The 20,362-nt window shown below is 34.7% G+C and overlaps 2 protein-coding genes across 2 annotated transcripts; both read right to left on the bottom strand.

Moving 5' to 3' along the window:
- Nucleotides 1–5,225: 5,225 nt before the first annotated feature.
- LOC130472142 (uncharacterized) lies at nucleotides 5,226–7,351 on the bottom strand. Its single transcript, XM_056842595.1, has 4 exons — nucleotides 7,280–7,351; nucleotides 7,049–7,164; nucleotides 6,506–6,566; nucleotides 5,226–5,348 (listed from the first exon to the last, which is right to left on the bottom strand). Exons 1-4 carry the CDS (start codon nucleotides 7,349–7,351, stop codon nucleotides 5,226–5,228), a joined length of 372 nt encoding a protein of 123 aa, XP_056698573.1.
- A 4,084-nt stretch (nucleotides 7,352–11,435) lies between these two features.
- Nucleotides 11,436–13,321, bottom strand: LOC110776121 (uncharacterized). Its single transcript, XM_056842594.1, has 4 exons — nucleotides 13,265–13,321; nucleotides 13,140–13,177; nucleotides 12,742–13,012; nucleotides 11,436–11,808 (listed from the first exon to the last, which is right to left on the bottom strand). Exons 1-4 carry the CDS (start codon nucleotides 13,319–13,321, stop codon nucleotides 11,647–11,649), a joined length of 528 nt encoding a protein of 175 aa, XP_056698572.1. The 3' UTR covers nucleotides 11,436–11,646.
- Nucleotides 13,322–20,362: the final 7,041 nt, after the last annotated feature.

Raw genomic sequence — 20,362 nt, 5'->3', positions numbered from 1 at the left:
ATCGTGCTCCGTCAAAAGCTGTTGAAAAGACTCCATACGAATTATGGACTGGGAAACTTCCAAAGTTGTCTTTTCTGAAGATTTGGGGTTGCGAAGCATATGTCAAGCGATTAATTTCGGACAAGCTACAACCTAAATCTGACAAATGTTTCTTCGTTGGGTATCCAAAAGAAACTATGGGGTATTATTCTACAACAAGTCAGACAACAAGGTTTTCGTTGCTCGTGACGGTGTCTTTTTGGAAAGAAATCATATTTCCAAATTGACAAGTGGGAGAATAATAGACCTCGAAGAGATTCGAGACGAACAACGAACTCAGAACTCTTTAGAAGCAGTTCAGGTTGATGAACCTCCAAGGTCTTTAGAAGAGCCAGTGGGAGTAGTTCCTCAAAACGTTGTTGCCCCTCGTAGGTCAAATAGAACTATTTTTCAGCCGGATAGATGGACAGGCGTCCTCTTGACTGAAAACTTAGACGTTCTCATATTGGATAGTGATGAACCTATGACTTACAAGCAAGCTATGACGAGCCCAAGCTCCACTAAATGGTTAGAGGCCATGCAATCTGAAATAGACTCCATGTCTGAAAATCAAGTCTGGGATTTGGTTGATTTGCTGGATGGGTTCACACCTATCGGATGCAAATGGGTCTTCAAGTTGAAGAAAGACAAAGATGGAATTTTATACATATACAAGGCTAGATTGGTAGAAAAAGGTTACAGGCAAGTTCACGGCGTTGACTATGATGAAACCTTTTCTCCAGTCGTGATGCTTAAGTCTATTCGGATAATCCTTGCGATTGCCGCGTTTCATGACTATGAAATATGGCAAATGGATGTCAAAACTGCCTTCTTGAACGGTGTTCTTGAAGAGACTGTGTTTATGACATAGCCGGAGGGTTTTGTCGATCAAAAGAACCAAGGAAAGGTATGCAAGCTTAAGAAGTCCATCTACGGACTAAAGCAGGCATGAAGGAGTTGGAATAAACGATTTGATGAAGCAGTCAATAAGTTTGGCTTCATCAAGAATCAGGACGAATCTTGTGTATACAAGAAGGTTAGTGGGAGTAAAATTGCATTCCTAGTCTTGTATGTTGACGACATATTGCTTATTGGAAACGACATTCCTATGTTAGAGTCTGTAAAGACTTGGCTCGGGAAGTGTTTCTCAATGAAGGACTTAGGAGAGGCACAGTACATATTGGGCATCAAGATATATAGGGATAGATCTAAGAGGATGATTGGACTAAGCCAAAGCACTTACATTGAAAAAGTGCTAGCTAGGTTCAATATGATGGAAGCCAAGAGAGGCCATCTACCCATGTCACATGGCATATATCTAAGCAAGAATCAGTGTCCCAAAACATCTGATGAGTGTAGAAAGATGAGTGGAATTCCATACGCTTCGGCTATTGGATCCATCATGTATGATATGATTTGTACAAGGCCGGATGTTTCGTTCGCACTCAGTGCAACGAGCAGGTACCAGTCAGAACCAGGTGAGGCGCATTGGAATGCTGCCAAGAACATCCTAAAGTACCTGAAAAGGACTAAGGTTCAGTTTCTGGTTTGTGGTGGTACAGAAGAGTTGATTGTTAAGGGCTATACGGACGTAAGCTTTTAAACCGAAAAAGATGATTTCAGATCACAGTCTAGGTTTGTGTTCTGCCTCAACGGCGGAGCAGTAAGCTGGAAAAGTGCTAAGCAAAGCACTATTGCGGATCCTACAACTGAAGCCGAGTACATTGCTGCCTTAGAAGCAGCAAAGGAAGCTGTTTGGATTCGGAAGTTCATCGAAGAACTTGGTGTTGTCCCCTCCATTAAAGGACCAGTGGCTTTGTATTGCGACAATAGCGGAGCCATTGCCCAGGCAAAGGAGCCTAGGAGCCACCAGAAGTCCAAGCACGTACTGCAACGATTTCATATACTTCGAGAGATCGTTGATCGAAAGAAAAGAAATCGAGATTTGCAAGGTTGGAACTGACGACAACGTCGCGGATCCATTGACTAAACCGCTGCCACAAGTGAAACACAACGCGCATGTAGCAACCATGGGAATCAAGCATGTTGGAGAATGGCTTTGATTTTCTAAGTATTGTTTTAGAACATCTGTTAGATCCATGTTTAAAACAATTGGTTTAACCATTTCATATTTATGAAATTTATTTATTTCATATTCATTTAATTGTGGTTTAGAATTAAATGATAAGTCCGTGTGATTCAAATCATTCAAATGGGATGTCAAGATGGATTCTTCGACAAAGAAACACCCATAAGTGAACTTGAATATTGAAGTCACAAAGGATCCCTAATCCAGGTCATTGAAAGGTGGACGACCAATGACTAATGAAGATTAGATTGCAAGTAGATTACTTAGTTCTGTTTCTTGAACTAGAGTGACTGGATGTCAGAATCTTTTGCATAGATACTTATTGGATCTTGTATCGGATTGACCATGAGAACACTTTAAGTGATTAAAGTCATGTCATAGGTAGTGCTCATTAATGGTGATTAGAAACCGTTCCTCAGAACATGAGCGATTATGTCTGCTCGTTTGAGAATTAGTTCGCTTTGATACTAGCTAAACATCGCACCGTAAAAGGAGGCTATAAAAGCAGTAATTGGGCGTACTATGAATCAAAGTGAGTGTTCATAGATTGCAAGAATGGATTGTCCTCCTATCTTTGATAGGATATGGTGTTGTTGTGTAACAAGGCCTCTCGGAGAGTTAGATACTCTAAAATGCATGGCCGTGCTCAGAATGGCTAAGGCTTAACCTTCTGCAAAAGTTTGACAGTTGAACTCTGTAATCCGAGAAACACTTCTGGACCTAATAAGGATGGCTTGGATCTTACCTTATGTTCAGTAAGTAACACTAAGTGATAAAGGAATGTGGATGCACATTTGTCTGAATGACTAGTGGGAGATTGAAGGAAAAATGCCCTTCACCCAAGGTGCATTAAGTCTAATACCAAAGGTTCAGATTAATTGCGAACAATTAATTCAGTGAGATCAAGTGATCGGAACAGCTAGCTGGGGCAATGCTTCCGATCAGTGAGTTCTAATGGATATTGAACTCACAACTTACTCTTGACTAAACCTACAAGGTCACACCAATGACACGTAACAGATCACCGGATTAAATGAATCGGAAATTCATTTAATAGCCTTTCGGGATTTAAGTTGGAAACGTATTATACGATACGACCTTGCATCGGAATCGTATATCGTATCGCGAATATTCGTAAGCTAGGCGAGACGAATAAATCGTATAGTACGACGGTGATTCGTCGTATACGAAACGATAAATAATATATCGGAAATATATTTAATCGCGAATACGAGGAGCGGCCCATGAGCCGAGTGCACGAAGCACTCAAGTCCCATGGGGGCGGGCACGACTAGGCGAGCAAGAAAAGCAAACGCAGCAGCAGCGAGGCCCTTGTGGCGCGGAGCTGTGCGCGTGCATGCGGGCCAAGACCACGACACAGCAGCAGCGCGGCCCGCGGCCCACTGGTTGTGCGTGTCCGTGTGTTTGGCGTGCGGGCTTTCTAGCCGGCCTTGCCTCATGGCTTGGTCGGTTAGTAAGGTTATGTAAATAACCTTATAACCTATTTTCCAACTTAGCACAACAATAACACAATACACACAACCCTAGGAGAAAACAGAGAACCCTAATTCTCTCTGTGCCTCCATAGTGCGTTCATCCCAAAAGGCAAAGTATCTTGATCGATTGTCTAAGCTATGATAATCAAGACGGATCTGAACGTGTCGGTGAACCAAGTAGAGGAACGACAAGTGGAGTTCTTTGTTCGTGTTCGTTGACATATTATTGTGGAAAACACGCTTCGAATGTAAGTTTGCTTAATCTGTGCTTTATACATGTTTCCTGGCTTTGGGGATTGTTCCGCACATGTTATTATGTTTAACTGTATTCCCTTACAGATCATAGGGTCATTAAGGCGAAGACCATGACCAAAAGATACAAAGCACGTAGTCAGCAAAAGTTGAGTACTTACAAGGCTAGAGTGAAATAAGACTATAAACATGCATCACTCGCTAAAGTACTAATCAACATGCAAAAACCATTTAATAAATAACAAACAAATCATGAATACAAGACTCGACTCTTGAGTTGACTCTTGACTCACAATTTAATTAGAATAAGCTTCAAACGGGCCAAAAGAATATTCCAAAAAGGAAGGGTGTTGGGAGCCCACCAAACACCATAATAAATAATGAATATCGGACCATACCGAGTGTCGGGCCATACCGACGGAATTCCAGCGCATAATTTAAATGAAACAACGTCTTGTATCATTAGTAGGAGATCAAGCTTTCCTGCAAGTCTCCCCCCATTGTTCATACTCAAGGTATATACGTTCCAAGAGTTTTGAAGCTTGTTCTGGTTGCACTTTACTTTTATTAATATTTTATTAAAGGCGAACTCGAGACTCAACAAACATACATACATACATACATACATACATACATACATACATACATACATACATACATACATTTAATAAACGACAACCAAAACAATCTCATTTTAATCCTTTAGGACTTGTGATCAATATATTTTAGAAGGGAAAGAGACCCCTTATCAGAGATGGGAGATCTTTTTTTTAAAAGGTTCAGACCCCATAAGTAAGATAGGAGGTCTCTTTGAATATTTTTATTTTTGTTTATTAAAGCAGTTAAGACCTCATATGTAGATAGGGGGTCTCTTTGCTATTTTTATTATTATTTTTGTTTAAAAATTAATACCTAATATCTTAGATATGGGGTCTCTTTGAATTTTTTATTATTATAACTAGAGAGCCTTTATTACACTGACGGGTCTCTTTGCAACCTTTTTTTTTAAAAAAAAAACAAAAGAAATCGATAATAGCAGAATAATACAGGTGGATCAACAATATATTCAAAATTAATATGCTTATTCAACCTGCGTTTACACCTCTAAACTACCGGCCAGCAAGCATCAAACGCACAAAACCACACCTGCTATAATAAATAATTTGTAATAATTCGAGAACAAATCCATAATCCATATTTTACCAAAAAAAATATATTTCCCACAAGTAATGCTCAAAACGCAAGCTTTACATAAACTGTAATTTGCATAAACGTCAAAGCTTTACATTGCAATTTCCAAAAATGTAAAACAAAAATCAATTCCAAAATATAATCATTCACACCAATTTATCAACAATTGGATCCGAAACTCATGGAGCTATTTCCATACCATCAACTTTGTTTTCTTGATCCGCTTTTTGCTTGAGCAAATACTCGACCCACATGTCTCTAACCTCATCCACATTTTCCGATGAATAAGTTTCTTCAGAAAACTGTAATAAGTAGCATAATTAGTAGTTAAACAAATGCATATATTGTTCTATAATCGTTAACAAAATAGGTAAAGCCTCAAATAAAAAAAATTGTTAAGGGGGTGGTTCAGGTTGTAGGCCAAGGGCAGCTGCAACATTCGAGAGTTACAACCCTTGCAGGTAACTGCAGTCACAGCCCTTACAGGTAATTGCAGAGTGCAGAAGTACAGTCCTGTTACTGGAACAAAATTGCAATATAATATGCTAAACATGCCTGAAATTTACTCTCCAGTTTCGTTGCAATGGTATTAGTTCCTAGATTGTATTTCAAGCAAGAAATTTTAACAAATAAAGGCGAAGGTGTAAAATCAGCCTACACTCCTGAAAATTCTGTCCAGATTTTAGTGTCATGGTACTAGTTCCTAGATTGTGTATCAAGTAATAGCAGTAAACATGCCTCTGCTAAGGTTAGCCTTGAGTCCATCATATGGCAAACATGCCTCTGCTATGGCTAGCCTTGAATCCATCATATGGCCGGGAGGGGCTAAATCTGCTCCCAAAGGTTGGGTAGTTTCACGAAATGGCAACAGGTTAAAGATTGGTGTTCCAATTAAGAATGGTTTCCGTCAATTTGTGACAGTCACTCAAAGATCCTAGCTGCCACCAACAAAACAAAAGTTACAGGCTAATGGTTCACAAGTCCTCCAAGAGGGTTCAGAGGAAGAGTTTCTCGCCATTGCTAATCTTGGAAAACAATGTTTGAACTTAGATGAGAAGAGAAGACCTCCAATGAAAGAAGTTCTACTGGAGATAGAAAGAGTGATGTCTTAACTGGCTGACACTTAACTTTTCACCTTGACAGTTGACTCTTAATTAACTTTTCAGACGATCAATACCTTAACCCTTCCCAAACTATTTCCACAGTCCTAAATCTTAAGCCCTATCTAGACAAATAGGAATGAATGTAACAATTTTCTCATAATAAAGCTGCATGTTATAGCAATCGATAAATATTTGAGCTCCTAGCTCCTAATGTCAGTGAAACAGATTCTCTTCATATTCACTCTGTAGAGAAGAATGTTATTGCTAGTTCACATAAATTCAGGCCTGAAATAGTCGGCCAAAGCCAATGGAAATCTAATGGAGACCAAACTGGTTAAAAAAAAGCTTGAACTCACCTTGATTGTTTTAGCTTGAACTGCACTTGTAATTGTATTCCTTTCTTCATCTATTTCAATACTGCAATCAACAAAAAATAATGCTGTAAAAAAGAAAACTAATCAAGTAACATGACTAAATATCATCTGCATATTAATCTCTTTTTAAGCTCTTATTTGATGTTAACAGTTTACAGCATTTCATGATAACTCTTAATTTATATAAGACTATCAAATCCAAACACAATAATTACAAATTTTGTATCCAGGAAATACACTTAATAGATGTAGAATCACAGCTTTGGTTGAGAGTTTGAAACAAAATATTACAATTATGCTCTATAAGACCTCCCTGCTTCACAAGCCATAACGGATAACTAGTGTGATTTTCATGACATGAATACAGTAGACCCAATAATGAAGCCTAATTTGGAATTATAGATTATGAGATTTAATGGTCACTAATCAAACACTAATTGAACTTACATTGCAATAATGAGTGTTCTAGAAAACCAACCATTAAGGCAATGCATTCCCACTCAATACAATAAAACCATAATATACCTAGAGAGCACCAAAAACTCGGTTGTGATAGGTGTCCTTATAAGGCCATCATCAAGAAGAGCATGGAAAGGCCTCATAGTCTTAGCTGGTTTAGTACAGTAGTCCTCTTCCGCTGCCTGATAAACAAAACCAACAAAGACTAAAAAGGTTATACTTCAGAAGAAACCCCAGTTTCTTTAACTACCTAGTCTTTATATTTCTGGTCCATCTCAGACATTTACAAGAACCTACTTGCAAGGAGAAAACCAATGTATTATGATGCAAAGCCAATTGAAAATATCTTAAAGTAACAACACGGGACATTTACATGAGAATGATACGGAGTACATCATGAGGCCTAGAGAAAAGAAGATTTTCCAATATTAAACTTACTCCCTTCGGCCCTTTTTAATTGCTCAAAGGGCAATCAAAGAAGGGCGGAGGGAGTAGCTAGTAACGACAACTTCAAGTCTGTATAATACTAGTTAAATGTAGAATTTGCATAAGAAAGTCAGATTATATACAGAAGTTAAAGCTCAAAATTAAACTCATAAAATTAGAAGCTTAATTGCAAACCAGGCTAAGCATATTCTTAGTAGCAAAATTCAATACCAATGAATTCACGTAAATAATAAAACACAACAAAAAGTAGATCCAGACATTTATTATAAATCATCTTTGAATTGAATGTGACGAGACAACGACGACACCGCAACTGATAGACATTTCCAACTGCCCCTGATCTGGTTCATGACTGATGAGTAGATTCTAATACTCTAAACGTATTTTCTGTAGATTAATTTGAATATAATTAATCAGTGTAGAACATGATAAAAACTACAATTATAAACATCTGATAAAAACTCTTAATCACCTATAACAGTCATTCTTTTCTTCTTACCTCCCCCCCCTATATTCAGGGATCCTAGTCCTTGGTTAACTATTAACCATTCTATTAAACAACCAAACACCAAAAACAAGATATGTTAACTAGTCTGTAGTTTGCTAAATGTTGAGTAGTGACATCTCACAAACAATCACTGTAACTTAGCATTTTTTTCCTCTTTAAGGTTTCTATGTAGCCTTTATAAGCTAATTCTTTTTTTATATAAAGGTCTGCAAGTTTACTCATCAGGAGGTTCGAAAGATAGCAGACTTGCAAGCAGAAAGTTCAATAAGAATACAGTTGAAACTTTGAAGCAAGAAATTCAATGAAAATCCACTCAAATCATAGCACCTGATAATTTAACTATCTCATAATCAAGCAGTGGTCAAAGACTAGCAGTATCACACAAACATCTCTGAAGCATAATGGGAAAAAATGGACTAATGCTCTTCAACCCTAAACATACGCAATTCCTCAAGCGTATACTCCAAAAATTACTTTTATGCGGATACTAATTATTTGGACTATAGAAGTAATAAATCAGAAAATCATCAACAATATAGGCGAAATCAACAATTTACCAGAAAGAACAGGCATGGAGCACGAATCGAAAGGCTTTAGCGATTTCTCAACTTCAACTAAGCACATACAAATTGTCTCGAGCCTGAAACCAAATAAATGCAACACAATCAAAACCCTAATTTCAAAAAAAAAAAAAAACTAGAGCAATTAAATCGAGGAATTAATCGATGAAACTATACCATTTTCACTTTCTAAGAATACGAGCACGGGAAATCTTGAAGAGTTTAAGGTCGATTCTTGATTCCTGAATCTCTCTGGTGCGGTGGCTCCTAAGGCTGTTGCGACATCCCTTCCAAAACTTCAAGTTAATTAAAACATACAAAATAGATTTACAAGCGATTTTGAAATGTGAGGAAGAGAGAGAAGGGGATGGATGGTGAAGAAACCATGGTTTATTGATGATTTTGTGCGAGGATAGAAAGAACTATATAGATGGGAAGGAACTCAAATAGAAGCAGATCTGAGTTGTGAGAAGAGAGAGAAGAGGCTTTCATAATTTATTGTTACTGTAAAAATATTTGGTGGGAGAAGAGACCCGTCAGGTATTTTGAGAGGTCTTTCTTTTGTCTGACGGGAAAAAAAGTAGTAGGCCCACTGCAATGTAGAGACCCGTTAGGTGAGTTAAAGGGTCTCTAATTTTTTACATATAGTAAATTAGCGGGCCCCGGTGTATATTGGAGACCTGTTATCTTTAATAATAGATCTCTTATAGTTGAGAGACCCGTTATGTTCATCAATGGGTCTGTTTTTAAAGGTCTCTTTGACTATTTTTGTAGTAGTGATAAATCAAGACGTAATGAAATTACTACCAAGTTCCTTCTCACAAAAGGTGAGATTCCACATCATGCCTATTAACATGAGGGTTGTGCCCTTGCACGACAAATCCTAATTCATTTCATATAAAATATTCCCAACTGAACCCTGTTCGAGGAAAATGGAGCAGATATTTTATTAGTAGTTGTTTGTAGTCATTTTCTAGTTTTCAGAGATCGAAAACTATAACAAGTTGTAGGTTAATTTTTTGCAATACGTTATTTATACTTGTTGAACCAACTTTTTTGTTTTAATTAATAAAAAATCTTTATGTAATTCTGCAACTCTCTATTTATGTGTTTAGTGAATTTATTATTTATTTTATTACGTAATTGAAATTAGCGAGAACCTAAAACACACTTTAGATGTCGCATCTTATAACTACATGCGACTCCTAATGGTTAATTAATATTTTTTAAAAATAGAAGAATACTTTTCGTGTTGCCTTTGGGATAATAGGCGACCCAAAATGGGTTAAAAGGTTTAAGAATAATTTAGAAAATATTTTTCGTGTCGCCTGTATACTTAAGAGGCGACTCTAATTTAAAAAAATAATTTTGCAAAATATATTCCGTGTCGCCTCTTAGTATGTTAGGCGACTCGATTATTAAAAAAATTCGGGAAAATATTTTTTCGTGTCGCCTATAAACTCTAGAGGCGACTCGTTAACTAAAAATTTTGTAAAAATAACTCCGGAAAATATTTTCCGTGTCGCCTATTGAGATTAGAGGCGACATTAAAGGTTAATTAATTCTTTTAAAATAATTAAAAAGTACCTTTCGTGCCGCCTCTTAGTATAATAGGCGACTCGGAATGATTAAACAATAAATTAATTTTTTTGAAAAATACATCTTTAGTGTCGCCTCTTCCATAACATGCGACATATATAATAATATTCGTGTCGCCTCAAAGGGGCGACTCCAAAACACCAAAAGTTTTAGAGTCCCTTGCTTCAGAGTCGCACCATAGTCGACACTAAAGGCAATTTAGAGGCGACTCGCAAAGGTGTTTTTGTAGTAGTGCATATTTTTTATTATTTTGATTCAATTGCGGCAGAATTTAATACTTCCTACGTTCCATAAATATCTCACTATGGTTGACTTTTACTCCTTTAACACATTACTTTGACTCTTAATATCTCAAATCGTGTTTAAGTAAAATTATAAAAAATTAATGTTTAGAAAATATATATCGATGAGAATCTAGCATGACCCCACAAGACTACAATTTTCTTATCTATGAATCACAAAAAATGCCCAAAGTCGTAGTGCGAATAGTGTAAAAAAAATGGTGCGATATTTCCGGTACAGAGGAAGTATATAGATTATGCAAAATTAAAATATTGTTTTTAATTGTTTTGGTTGTATGTAATATTGATTCTATACACATACAGGCTCGTAAAACACGTATGCCATACTCAATCAAAGCAATAAAATCTGATTTTATTATCCCAATGTTTCGATTTATAATCTAATTTATGCAACTAATATGTGATTAATTGTATGAATTTATAAGACACTAAAAGTATTTGATTTTTATGTAAATATAAATCCGAAAATTACCAAGATCAATTCAAAATTTATGGGTAAATAATCTAATTATTTAGCTTACTTTAATTTCGATTTCATACCTAATTTATGTCCAAAAAGATTGATTAATTAAGAACAAAATCGTTTTATGCCCAATTATTCTATTAACCCTAATTTTATGAAAATTACTCACCCCAAATTCAATCAAGTTGTTGCTTGAAATCTTACCAAATTCACGCAAATTGTTGCAAGAATCGAGTGAGAGAAACGGGAAGCAATCATTGCTATATACGTAGGCCGAGCATATACCAAAATTGGTTGAGGTGGTGGTACGTGGTGCTCCATGTTGAAGCATAGTCTTCCCAAACAACAGATGTGAGTGTCCCACGTTAATATATAAAAGATGAAAGAGTTAATCACTTAATAAGGCTAAGGAGCTACTCCCCTCATCGTCATATGGTTAATTTTAAGGTGGAACCTCCTTTGATTTTGTAAAGTGAACTCTAATATTGTTATGGAAATTTGTGGATACTTAATTATCTGCTTTTGTATACCTAATTTTGAAACTTTTAGTACATAAATAGACAGGAAAATCATGTAATTAAAGAAAAACACATTTTATTAATATTCAACGATTTCTGCCAAATGACAAACTAAAACTAAAACATTTTCAGCAATAAAACAAACGGAAACATCACACCTTAAATTATTTGAAAGCAAGTTTGGTAAATAGAGAACACAAGGATCGTTATTATTGTTGCATAGCGCATACATAGTTGTAGTAGTAATGATCTTAATTAGCAAGTTAATCATCCACTGAAAATTGCTTTTGCGGTAAGACCATTAATCTCAGCTGTGGTGATGCCTCCCATAATTGGGTCAGTATAAATGCTTTTGCTTTCTGATGCATCCAACTTAACTTCAACAACATTCCAGTCGACTGGACCTATTGGTCCAGCTTCAGCATAAGCCTTCAAAGAAAAATCATTAAATAAATATAATTAGTTGCATTTATTTTGGAACGGATAATTAAGTTAGTATGTAATATTTTAGTGTTAGTTAATTAAACGTGTACGTATTATGGAAATATATACTCCCTCCGTTTTTTAAATAAGTGTCAATATCGAGGGAATTCTCATTAATTGAAGAAAATGAAAAGTGTATAAAAAAATAATGACTGAGATTGTTTTTTTGGGGAAAAATAAAGTAGATAATTGTTATTGATAAAAAAAAAGAAAAAAAAAAAAAAGAAAGAGTGGATGTGTGGATAGAAAAGTAGGAAAATTGTAGAATGTGTAAGAAAAAACGATCATAATTTATGGAAAAGTGAAAAAAATATATGTCCACAAATAGAAAGTGGACACTTACACTACAAGAATATCATTAATGACAACACATCCCGTTGTAAAAGGCTTTTGGAACGAGGCTAACAACCAAATAAAGACGGGGACAACCGTCGTAAATGGTTTTACGACGGGATAACGACGGGATTTTCCATCAATGACGAACCCTTTTATGCAGTGGCGGACCTTGAACGGTTTTATGAGGGTGGCGGTAGAAAAAAATTAAGCAATATACTATGTAATTATACAATTATACACAAATTTTAGGGGAGGCCGTAACTAAAAATACACTATAAAAATTTTCGGTCGGGGAGCCAGGCCCACCCCAGCTATAACAAAGATCCGCCCCTGCTTTTATGACGGGTTCGCAGCATGAAATCCCACCACTATTGACCTTTAGCGACGGAATTTCCCGTCGTTAATGGTACAGTTTCTTGTAGTGTTATTAGGGAACACCCGATTTAAAATTGTGGACATTTATTTAGGAACAAAGGGAGTATAAAGCAACCCTAAAGTTATAAATAACATATAGATTATATATTTACACGTGTATGTACGTACCTTGCCGGCAGTGGTATCAAAAGCTGCAACCCACTTACGAGCAGTAGTTTCATCGCCATCAGCATAGACGAGGCCCCATTTGATGCCTTGAGGAAGGGTGCCTTGCTGCTTAGGAACGGCATAGAAATTCTTATGAAGAGCAGGGAAGCCTGAAATGGCACGGCCAGACCAGAAATGTGTGTCAATTATATGTAATCGTGGGCTTTTGCCGAAGTTTGCGGTGGTTGTTGACAACACCACTTCCGCCTTACTATCCAACTCCAATACACTACTACAAAAAAGGGCATAGAGTACTGTTGAAATACACTTTATAGGACGCCTTAGAGGCGTTCTCCAACTCAACGCGCTATAAAGTTTATAAAACGGGTAAAAGAAGCGTTTTATATACCTAGTCATACAGTACAGTGATAAGAGATAAGCGTCCTCTATTCCCTTCCTAAAATCAGAAAATGAAGAAGGAATATAGAACGGTTAACGTACATAACCGTCTCCTATACTCTATAATAAAGCACGCCTTCCGTACATAACCGTCCTCTATTCCTCCTGTTAAATATTGAGGTGCAGAACATCTTTCGTACATAGGCGTACTATATACTTCCTGTTTAATATTAAGATAGAAAGCAGTTTCCTTACATAACCGTTCTATATTCTACCCCTTTTATTTTTAATATTATTCAAAAATAGCTGCACGCGCATCCCTAAAATAGGATATTACGATTCTAGGTCTGTAAACCAAATCTAAATAGATAAAATAAAAATGATATCCACACGATCTTTCCAAAAATCCTTTCATTTATTAACAAAATAATATTGTTCATTCAATAACAAAATCCTATTATTCATTGACAAAATACAAATGATCTACACAAGGTACGGCAAAAAAAAATACAATATCAAAAAAAAATTTAAAGAGCTAGCCTCTGCAGCAGTCGCTGGAGCTTCTGTAGCAGCAGCAACATACTGGGGATTGTGTGGCAGCAACAACAGGGGATGGTGTAACAGCAACAATAGCAGCTTCTACAGCAAGAACATCTTCTACAGCAACATCATGGACCATATTGGTGGAATTGTCTACTGGTGGTAGACTTGGCAGTTCGTCTGCAGGACTAAACTGAGGTAACCGTCTCCTTGAGCTAGCTTAAGTCACACTAGATCATCGTCATCATCATCTTCATTTTCATCGTTATTTGGTTGGTGATATTCGGTAACGTATGAGATCCACCTCTCCCTTACCGCATCAATAGTAGTTTGAGAATACGTGGGAGCTTTGTTAAAATACTACAAGACAAGTTAAAATGCAAGAGTAAGAAATGAACTGATAGCAAGCAGAAATAGTATTTAACAAAGAACGACAAACAATACAACAACAGCAACAGAATCGCAGGGAGGTGCAGACACAAGTCCAGACAAACAACAACTCTAAGCCCATGCCAATAATAATTATTTTCTTGTAAAAAACTTAGTCCATTGCTCACGAACCACATCGATTTCCTCATTACTATAAGGCGCATTCCTCGGAGTATAGACCTTTACAAAAATATAGATAACAATTAGGCATTAGATTAAATGAAAATTTGACATTTTAACACTCAAAACCAATGGCAAGGTGTTAGAAATAGGCTATAAATACTACTTAAGATTAGCTCACTTTTTGCAGGGTTCAAAACCAACCTTAAACGAGCCACTTAATATATTGTACTGTTAAACTATATTCGTTAGTCTACCAGCATGATAGATGATAAATGACTTGACATATAATTTAATGACTTACTAAGTTACTAACAATCAGGCGATCTATTACAAAAACATGTAAGATAGTATGGTTCATTATAACTTATGGCTTCGATTTCCTTGAGACATGAATTCTTATGGCTTCGATTTCCTTGCAGGTAACTCTGTTTGTTGTTCATTGTGTTGGATGCTTCATTCTATTATTTGATAGCAGACAGATACAATTTACAAGTCATCAAATGCAGACAGAAAAAGGGACAAGAAAGATACATTTCTGATCCTCTAGCAGCTCTTAACCATTTATAAGTCATCAAATAAAATTCATCACTTCCCAAAAAGAAAAGAATTAGAAAACAAAAGAATTAGAAAAGTTGGTAATATTCTATACAAATTAAAGACATATCAAACAAACAAATTCAGATAGCATATAAAATTTAAACAATCAAGAATTCTTAAATTAACAAAAACGGAGTAACAATCTTGCAGATATGCATAGTCTAAAATCAATTTAAGTTCATAATTAAAAAATAAAAAATGAGAGAGTTACAAAGTGCATTTTGGTCAACGATCGAACTTTGGCGGCCTGATTAAGCAGCAACAACAACAAATATGGAAATTTTTCTAAATTAAACAACTGAAAAATAAATGAACTCATTTGAACTGAGAAGAAGCTGAAGAGATAGAAAAGGCAACTTGAAATCATAGAGGGATCTCCCGTTACAGGCCCACAGCTATTGCACATAATACCATCTAAATCAAGGGTGTATAAAATCCCCCATTTTGCTGGTTGTCTCTCTTTATTTACCATTGTACTCTTCTTCCAAACACCTATCTTTTCAATCTCCCATCTGATCTTTTACTCAATTGATCACTGTTATTAATGGATCATCAAATTTACCATGATTATAATTGTTATCATTATTAACTCTATAAAAAAATCCCTAATTCGTATTTCCTACTACGACTATAAGTAAAATCTCCCAAATTCCACAAAATTAAACATCAAAAACAATTGAGAATAGGTGGGAAAACAACAAAATTAAAAGAATAAAGAGGTATTGAGGAAGTACTCATCTGATAGTTGGTGTCAAGGATGAAAAGAGATAGTTTAGATGGAGCGATGTCGGGAGTCCATAATTGGGGAAATATTCTGGGTTTGTGCCACGACCACCAGAACTTAATCATCTTTGTGCACCGTCATAGATCGGATGTTGTACTTGCTTCAGAGTTCGCCGGAGGTGATGCTCCCAACAAGCGTCGCCGGAGGTGATGCGCCCAGCAAGCGTAGATGAAGGGTAGTCAATTACCCACACTCGAGAAAGAGGAGAGATGAAGGAGGAGGGGTTTTACTTTTACTCGTATGAGTGACGACTGCTGGAGTACATTTAGGTTTAAAAGAATCGCAAATCATTTGGTGAAAAAAAGGAGACCAAACGCCCATATGGCCATATTACTATTATTATTATTATTAAAAAATAATTAAAAAATTTTAAAAGAATATTCTTAAAAAAATAATTAAAATTTGTAAACAGAATACAAAGCGGTTAAGTTGGGGAGTGTTATGTATTTATTCCTTTTATATAGCGGTTATCTAACGGAGGTGTACTATATAGTTTTATAAAGCGTCTATCCAACTTGACTGTTATCCATTATGCGTTCTTTATTCCAACTTTTGTAGTAGTGATACCAGCTTCTCATAATCAGCTTCTGGGTTCTTTACACTCTGCGCTTGGATTTCAATCTCCGACATGTTTCCCAAACCTCAACCTGTCAAAATAATAACACTACATAACAATTAAAAAATTGATATTTGAAAAATATACATTAAGCTAATCCAACTACGAGTATATATTACTCCGTACATAATAACGTGCATTCGCTTTTTATTAAGCTAATCCAACTATATATTACTCCGTACACAATAGCATTTGCTTTGTACTCCCTCCATCTCGAAATACTCGCAACGTTTTGACTATACATGTCTGCTAATGCACAACTTTGACCACCAATATCTTTAACTACATATTATAAAAACTTATAAAATATTACTCCCTCCGTCCCGGAATACTCGACCCGGTTTGACCGGCACAGAGTTTAAGGGACTTGAATTGACTTATTTAATTTAATAGGTAGTAGTTGATAGTGGGGTATTATTTTAATGTAGTTAGTGGGAGGTGGGTTAAGAGGTGGGGTTGAGGGAGAGTAGGGGTTGAATTTTTAATTATTTTTTGTATGGAGTAGGGGGTAGGTGGGTTAATAGAGGTGGAGTGAGAAATAATATAATATTGTTAGAATATTTCCATTTTTAGAAACAGGTCAAGTATTAAGGGACGACCCGATAAGGAAAACAGGTCAAGTATTCCGGGACGGATGGAGTAATATTTTGAAAATATATATTAAGATGAAGCCAACAATATATTATATACTACTCCCTCCGTCTCTTTTTGTTCTTTACGTTTTCCTTTTTGGATATTTCAAAATGTTCTTTACATTTCCTTTTATATTATCACATAAATGACTTAGTATTCTATCAAAATTTGTGTCCAATTATTATTTTAACCAATTAAATTCAATAGGTCATTTAATCTCTCACACTTTTCCATTGGGACATTAAATTTTTCTCATTTTCCAATATCAGAATTTTGATAAGAATGAAAACATTATAAATAAACGTAATTTATCTTGTTTAAATAAAAAAAATTTGAGGAATCTCGATGCAAATTAATTAATTGTTAAAACGCGTGGAAAATACCAAACGTAAAGAACAAAAAGAGACGGAAGGAGTAACATTTGTTTTCATTTACTTGAAATAAAATAGGGTCAAAGTGAATTATGTGAATAGTGGAAAAAGTCAAACCGTTTCGAGTATTCCGAGGTGAAAGGAGTATATACCAGTAAGAAATGTGGTTAGACTTAATGTATGAATAATGCAAAAGTCTAATGTAATGTTGCATGTATTCAGGAACGGGGTAATGCATAAATGATATAAAACTAATTATATTATACGGAGTATTATGTAAATTGCATGTAATGATATAAAACGGAGTAATGCAGGAACAAAGAGAGTATTATTATGTAAATTGCAAAACTAATTATATTCATTTTTAAAAATAAACAAACAAATAAACTCTTTTACTCCTACTTGAAATGAAGAGTAGAGCCTACCTCAACTCGATCTCAAATTCAGAAATATGAAAAGCTTAATAATTCCTGTTGCACTGCAAGGAAGAGCTTTACACTTTTATTTCTGAATGAGTATGAAGAGCTTAATACTTGTGTATTTATAGACAGGACATCATACGTACCCGGAATTTGTTATTGTTTGTTTAAATTATTCGAGTAATGCAGAAATGACTCGATCATAACAATTCAATTATTCCCACGTTCTCACATTATTTGCCCCAATAGGTTAATAACAAAACAAAACGTCTATACATAAACAAGGTGTACAATAAATTTATTGTACATTGGAGTTAATTTTTCAGTTTTTTATAACTTTTAATATATTTTGATTAATTTTTATATTATTAAAAACAATTGAAGGATGAGCATTTTAAAGGGCTAGCTACATAGTTTTCTTTATTCATTAGTGCGGAGTAGTGATTTTGAATGGATAATACGGAGTATTTATTCACTAAAAAATTTGTATCTTTAACGACAACCTAATTACGACGGGTCAAAAATCTCGTCGTAAAAGGCTTTTGCGACGTGTCTAACAACAAACAAAGACGGGAACAACCGTCGCAAATGTCTTTTACGACGGATTAACGACAGAATTTTCCATTAACGACGACCCCTTTTATGACGGGTTCACGGCAAAAAATTCCGTCATTAATCAATGATTATTGATCTTTAGCGACGGAATTTCCCGTCGTTAATGATACAACTTTTTGTAGTGATTAAAGTATAAAACTTTTATCAATAAAAATTGAATATTTCTTAACATCCTTAACATTATACCAGAGTAATTTTTGAATATTTTGATTTCACTTTAATTTCATTGTACAATATTTATCATATATACACCACAATTAAATAAGAATTTCTGATAACCGAGTCCAGATTCAATTTCAGATTCATCACCATCTCTATTAATGGAAGCTCTTACATATAGACTGTAGTCTGTATAACACTAATATAGTAACATTATCTTCCCCTAAAATAAAATAGTAACATTATCCTCTGGTACATACGTTATTATGCTATTATCATCCCAAATTGCGGAATAGGATCAAAACAAAACATCAATAATTTCTTTTAAAATAAATTCATTTTGTTCGTTTACTAGCTAGAATGGGGCAATTAAGCATTCGAAACTTCACGGGAAAAAAATACCAACTCCGTTTTCAAAATGATCTTTACACTTTCTGTTTTAGTCCGTTTCATAATGTTTTCTACATTTAGCTTTATTCTATTTTTAACAATGAAAATTTACTACCTTACCCTTTTTACCCCGCAATATTGACAATTTTCTCATGTTATTCATTTTTTTTCTTATATCCACCCACGTTTTTACACATTTCTCTTACTTTATATATATTTTATCATATGCAACCAAATTTTATACGTTTATCTTAATATTTGTGCAAACAGTAACTGTAAATATCTTTATGAAACGGATGTAGTACCAACGCGCGGATGGTGCAGGGGCCTGCACGTAGATCTACGTGCACCTGCACCAAAACGCAAAAACATTAAAAGAAAACGAAAAAGAACATAACAAACTAAACAGAAAGAACATAATAAAGTAAACGAAAAGAACATTAACTAAAACCTGAAAAGAACACTAATGCTAAAAAACTAAAGAAAATATACAAAAATGAAAATAACATATTCTCTCTCCTGATAAACTATAAAAAGAACAATTATTTTTCAAAAAGAACATCGTGTGAAAAATACAACAGAAAAAAAAAAAAAAATTATCGATAATGTTATTAAATATTAAAAAACATAAATAAGTTAAAAAGAACACAAAATAATTAAAAAAAGAACAACAACTTTTTTACAAAACAGAAGAAAAAAGAACAAAACACATGGAAAAGAACAACATTTTCTTTTTCCTTATCAAACAAAAGAACAGAATGAAAGGGACGAAAAGAACAACAAATCTATGTTCTTTTATTAGTTGTATTTGTTCTTTTCAAACCACTTAGTGTTCTAATTAAAAAGACGAAAACGACGATATTTTGATGCACTTAAAACTAGATCTATATTTTTATTTAAATGTATTTTTGTTCTTATCCCACGCATCAGAACTATGTTCTTTTATTAAGTGTTATTTGTTCTATTCAAACGATTTTATGTTCTAATTAAAAAGACGAAACGAAGATTTTTTGATGCACTTAAAACTAAATCTATATTTTTTTTAAAAGTATTTTTTGTTCTTTTACCACAAATCGGACTATGTTCTTTTTTAAGTGTTATTTGTTCTTTTCAAACCATTATATGTTCTTTTTTAACAATCTATGTACGTTGATATAAAAGAACAAACTATGTTGATTTAAAAGAACAAACTATGTTGATGACACAGTAAAAGTAAAGTTGTGAAAAGAACATAACAACTTGAAAAAGAACATTAGAGGAAAGAACAAGGAAACGTACCTTAATCACTTGATCAACATGTATCAGGAACATCAATATCTTTTAATAAATCTTAAAAAACTGATATCAATCCTCGGAAAATATCACGCTCTCCAGAGATTCTCTTGCTTCGAAAACTAACCAAATTGAACTAGTGTTTTTTCTTAATTCACTCATTTTCAACAAACAAGAAACATTCAGAAGGAATTTTAGAGAGAGAATAAGGAGAAAATGTTTTTTTTACTCTATCACTCACCATCTAACTCTTTCTCTTTCAAAAAATCTCTCTTATGTTGAGAGAATATAAATC

This window comes from Spinacia oleracea, chromosome 4 (genome assembly GCF_020520425.1).
Source record: "Spinacia oleracea cultivar Varoflay chromosome 4, BTI_SOV_V1, whole genome shotgun sequence".
Taxonomy (NCBI): domain Eukaryota; kingdom Viridiplantae; phylum Streptophyta; class Magnoliopsida; order Caryophyllales; family Amaranthaceae; genus Spinacia; species Spinacia oleracea.
The sequence above is the reverse complement of the archived record's forward strand: the minus strand, read 5'-3'. Positions and strand labels throughout refer to the sequence as shown.

Bases quoted from the DNA above. Each gene is read 5' to 3' on its own strand.
- LOC110776121 (XM_056842594.1), bottom strand. From the start codon at position 13,321: ATGTACGAAAGATGTTCTGCACCTCAATATTTAACAGGAGGAATAGAG. The intron at 13,178-13,264 runs GTACGGAAGGCG...TTCTGATTTTAG, and splicing joins GAGGAATAGAGGACGGTTAT to GAAGGGAATAGAGGACGCTT. The intron at 11,809-12,741 runs GTACGTACATAC...TTTTCTTTGAAG, and splicing joins TTGATACCACTGCCGGCAAG to GCTTATGCTGAAGCTGGACC.
- LOC130472142 (XM_056842595.1), bottom strand. From the start codon at position 7,351: ATGTCCCGTGTTGTTACTTTAAGATATTTTCAATTGGCTTTGCATCAT. The intron at 7,165-7,279 runs GTAGGTTCTTGT...TTTGTTTATCAG, and splicing joins CATTGGTTTTCTCCTTGCAA to GCAGCGGAAGAGGACTACTG. The intron at 6,567-7,048 runs GTATATTATGGT...TGTTGATTGCAG, and splicing joins GAGTTTTTGGTGCTCTCTAG to TATTGAAATAGATGAAGAAA.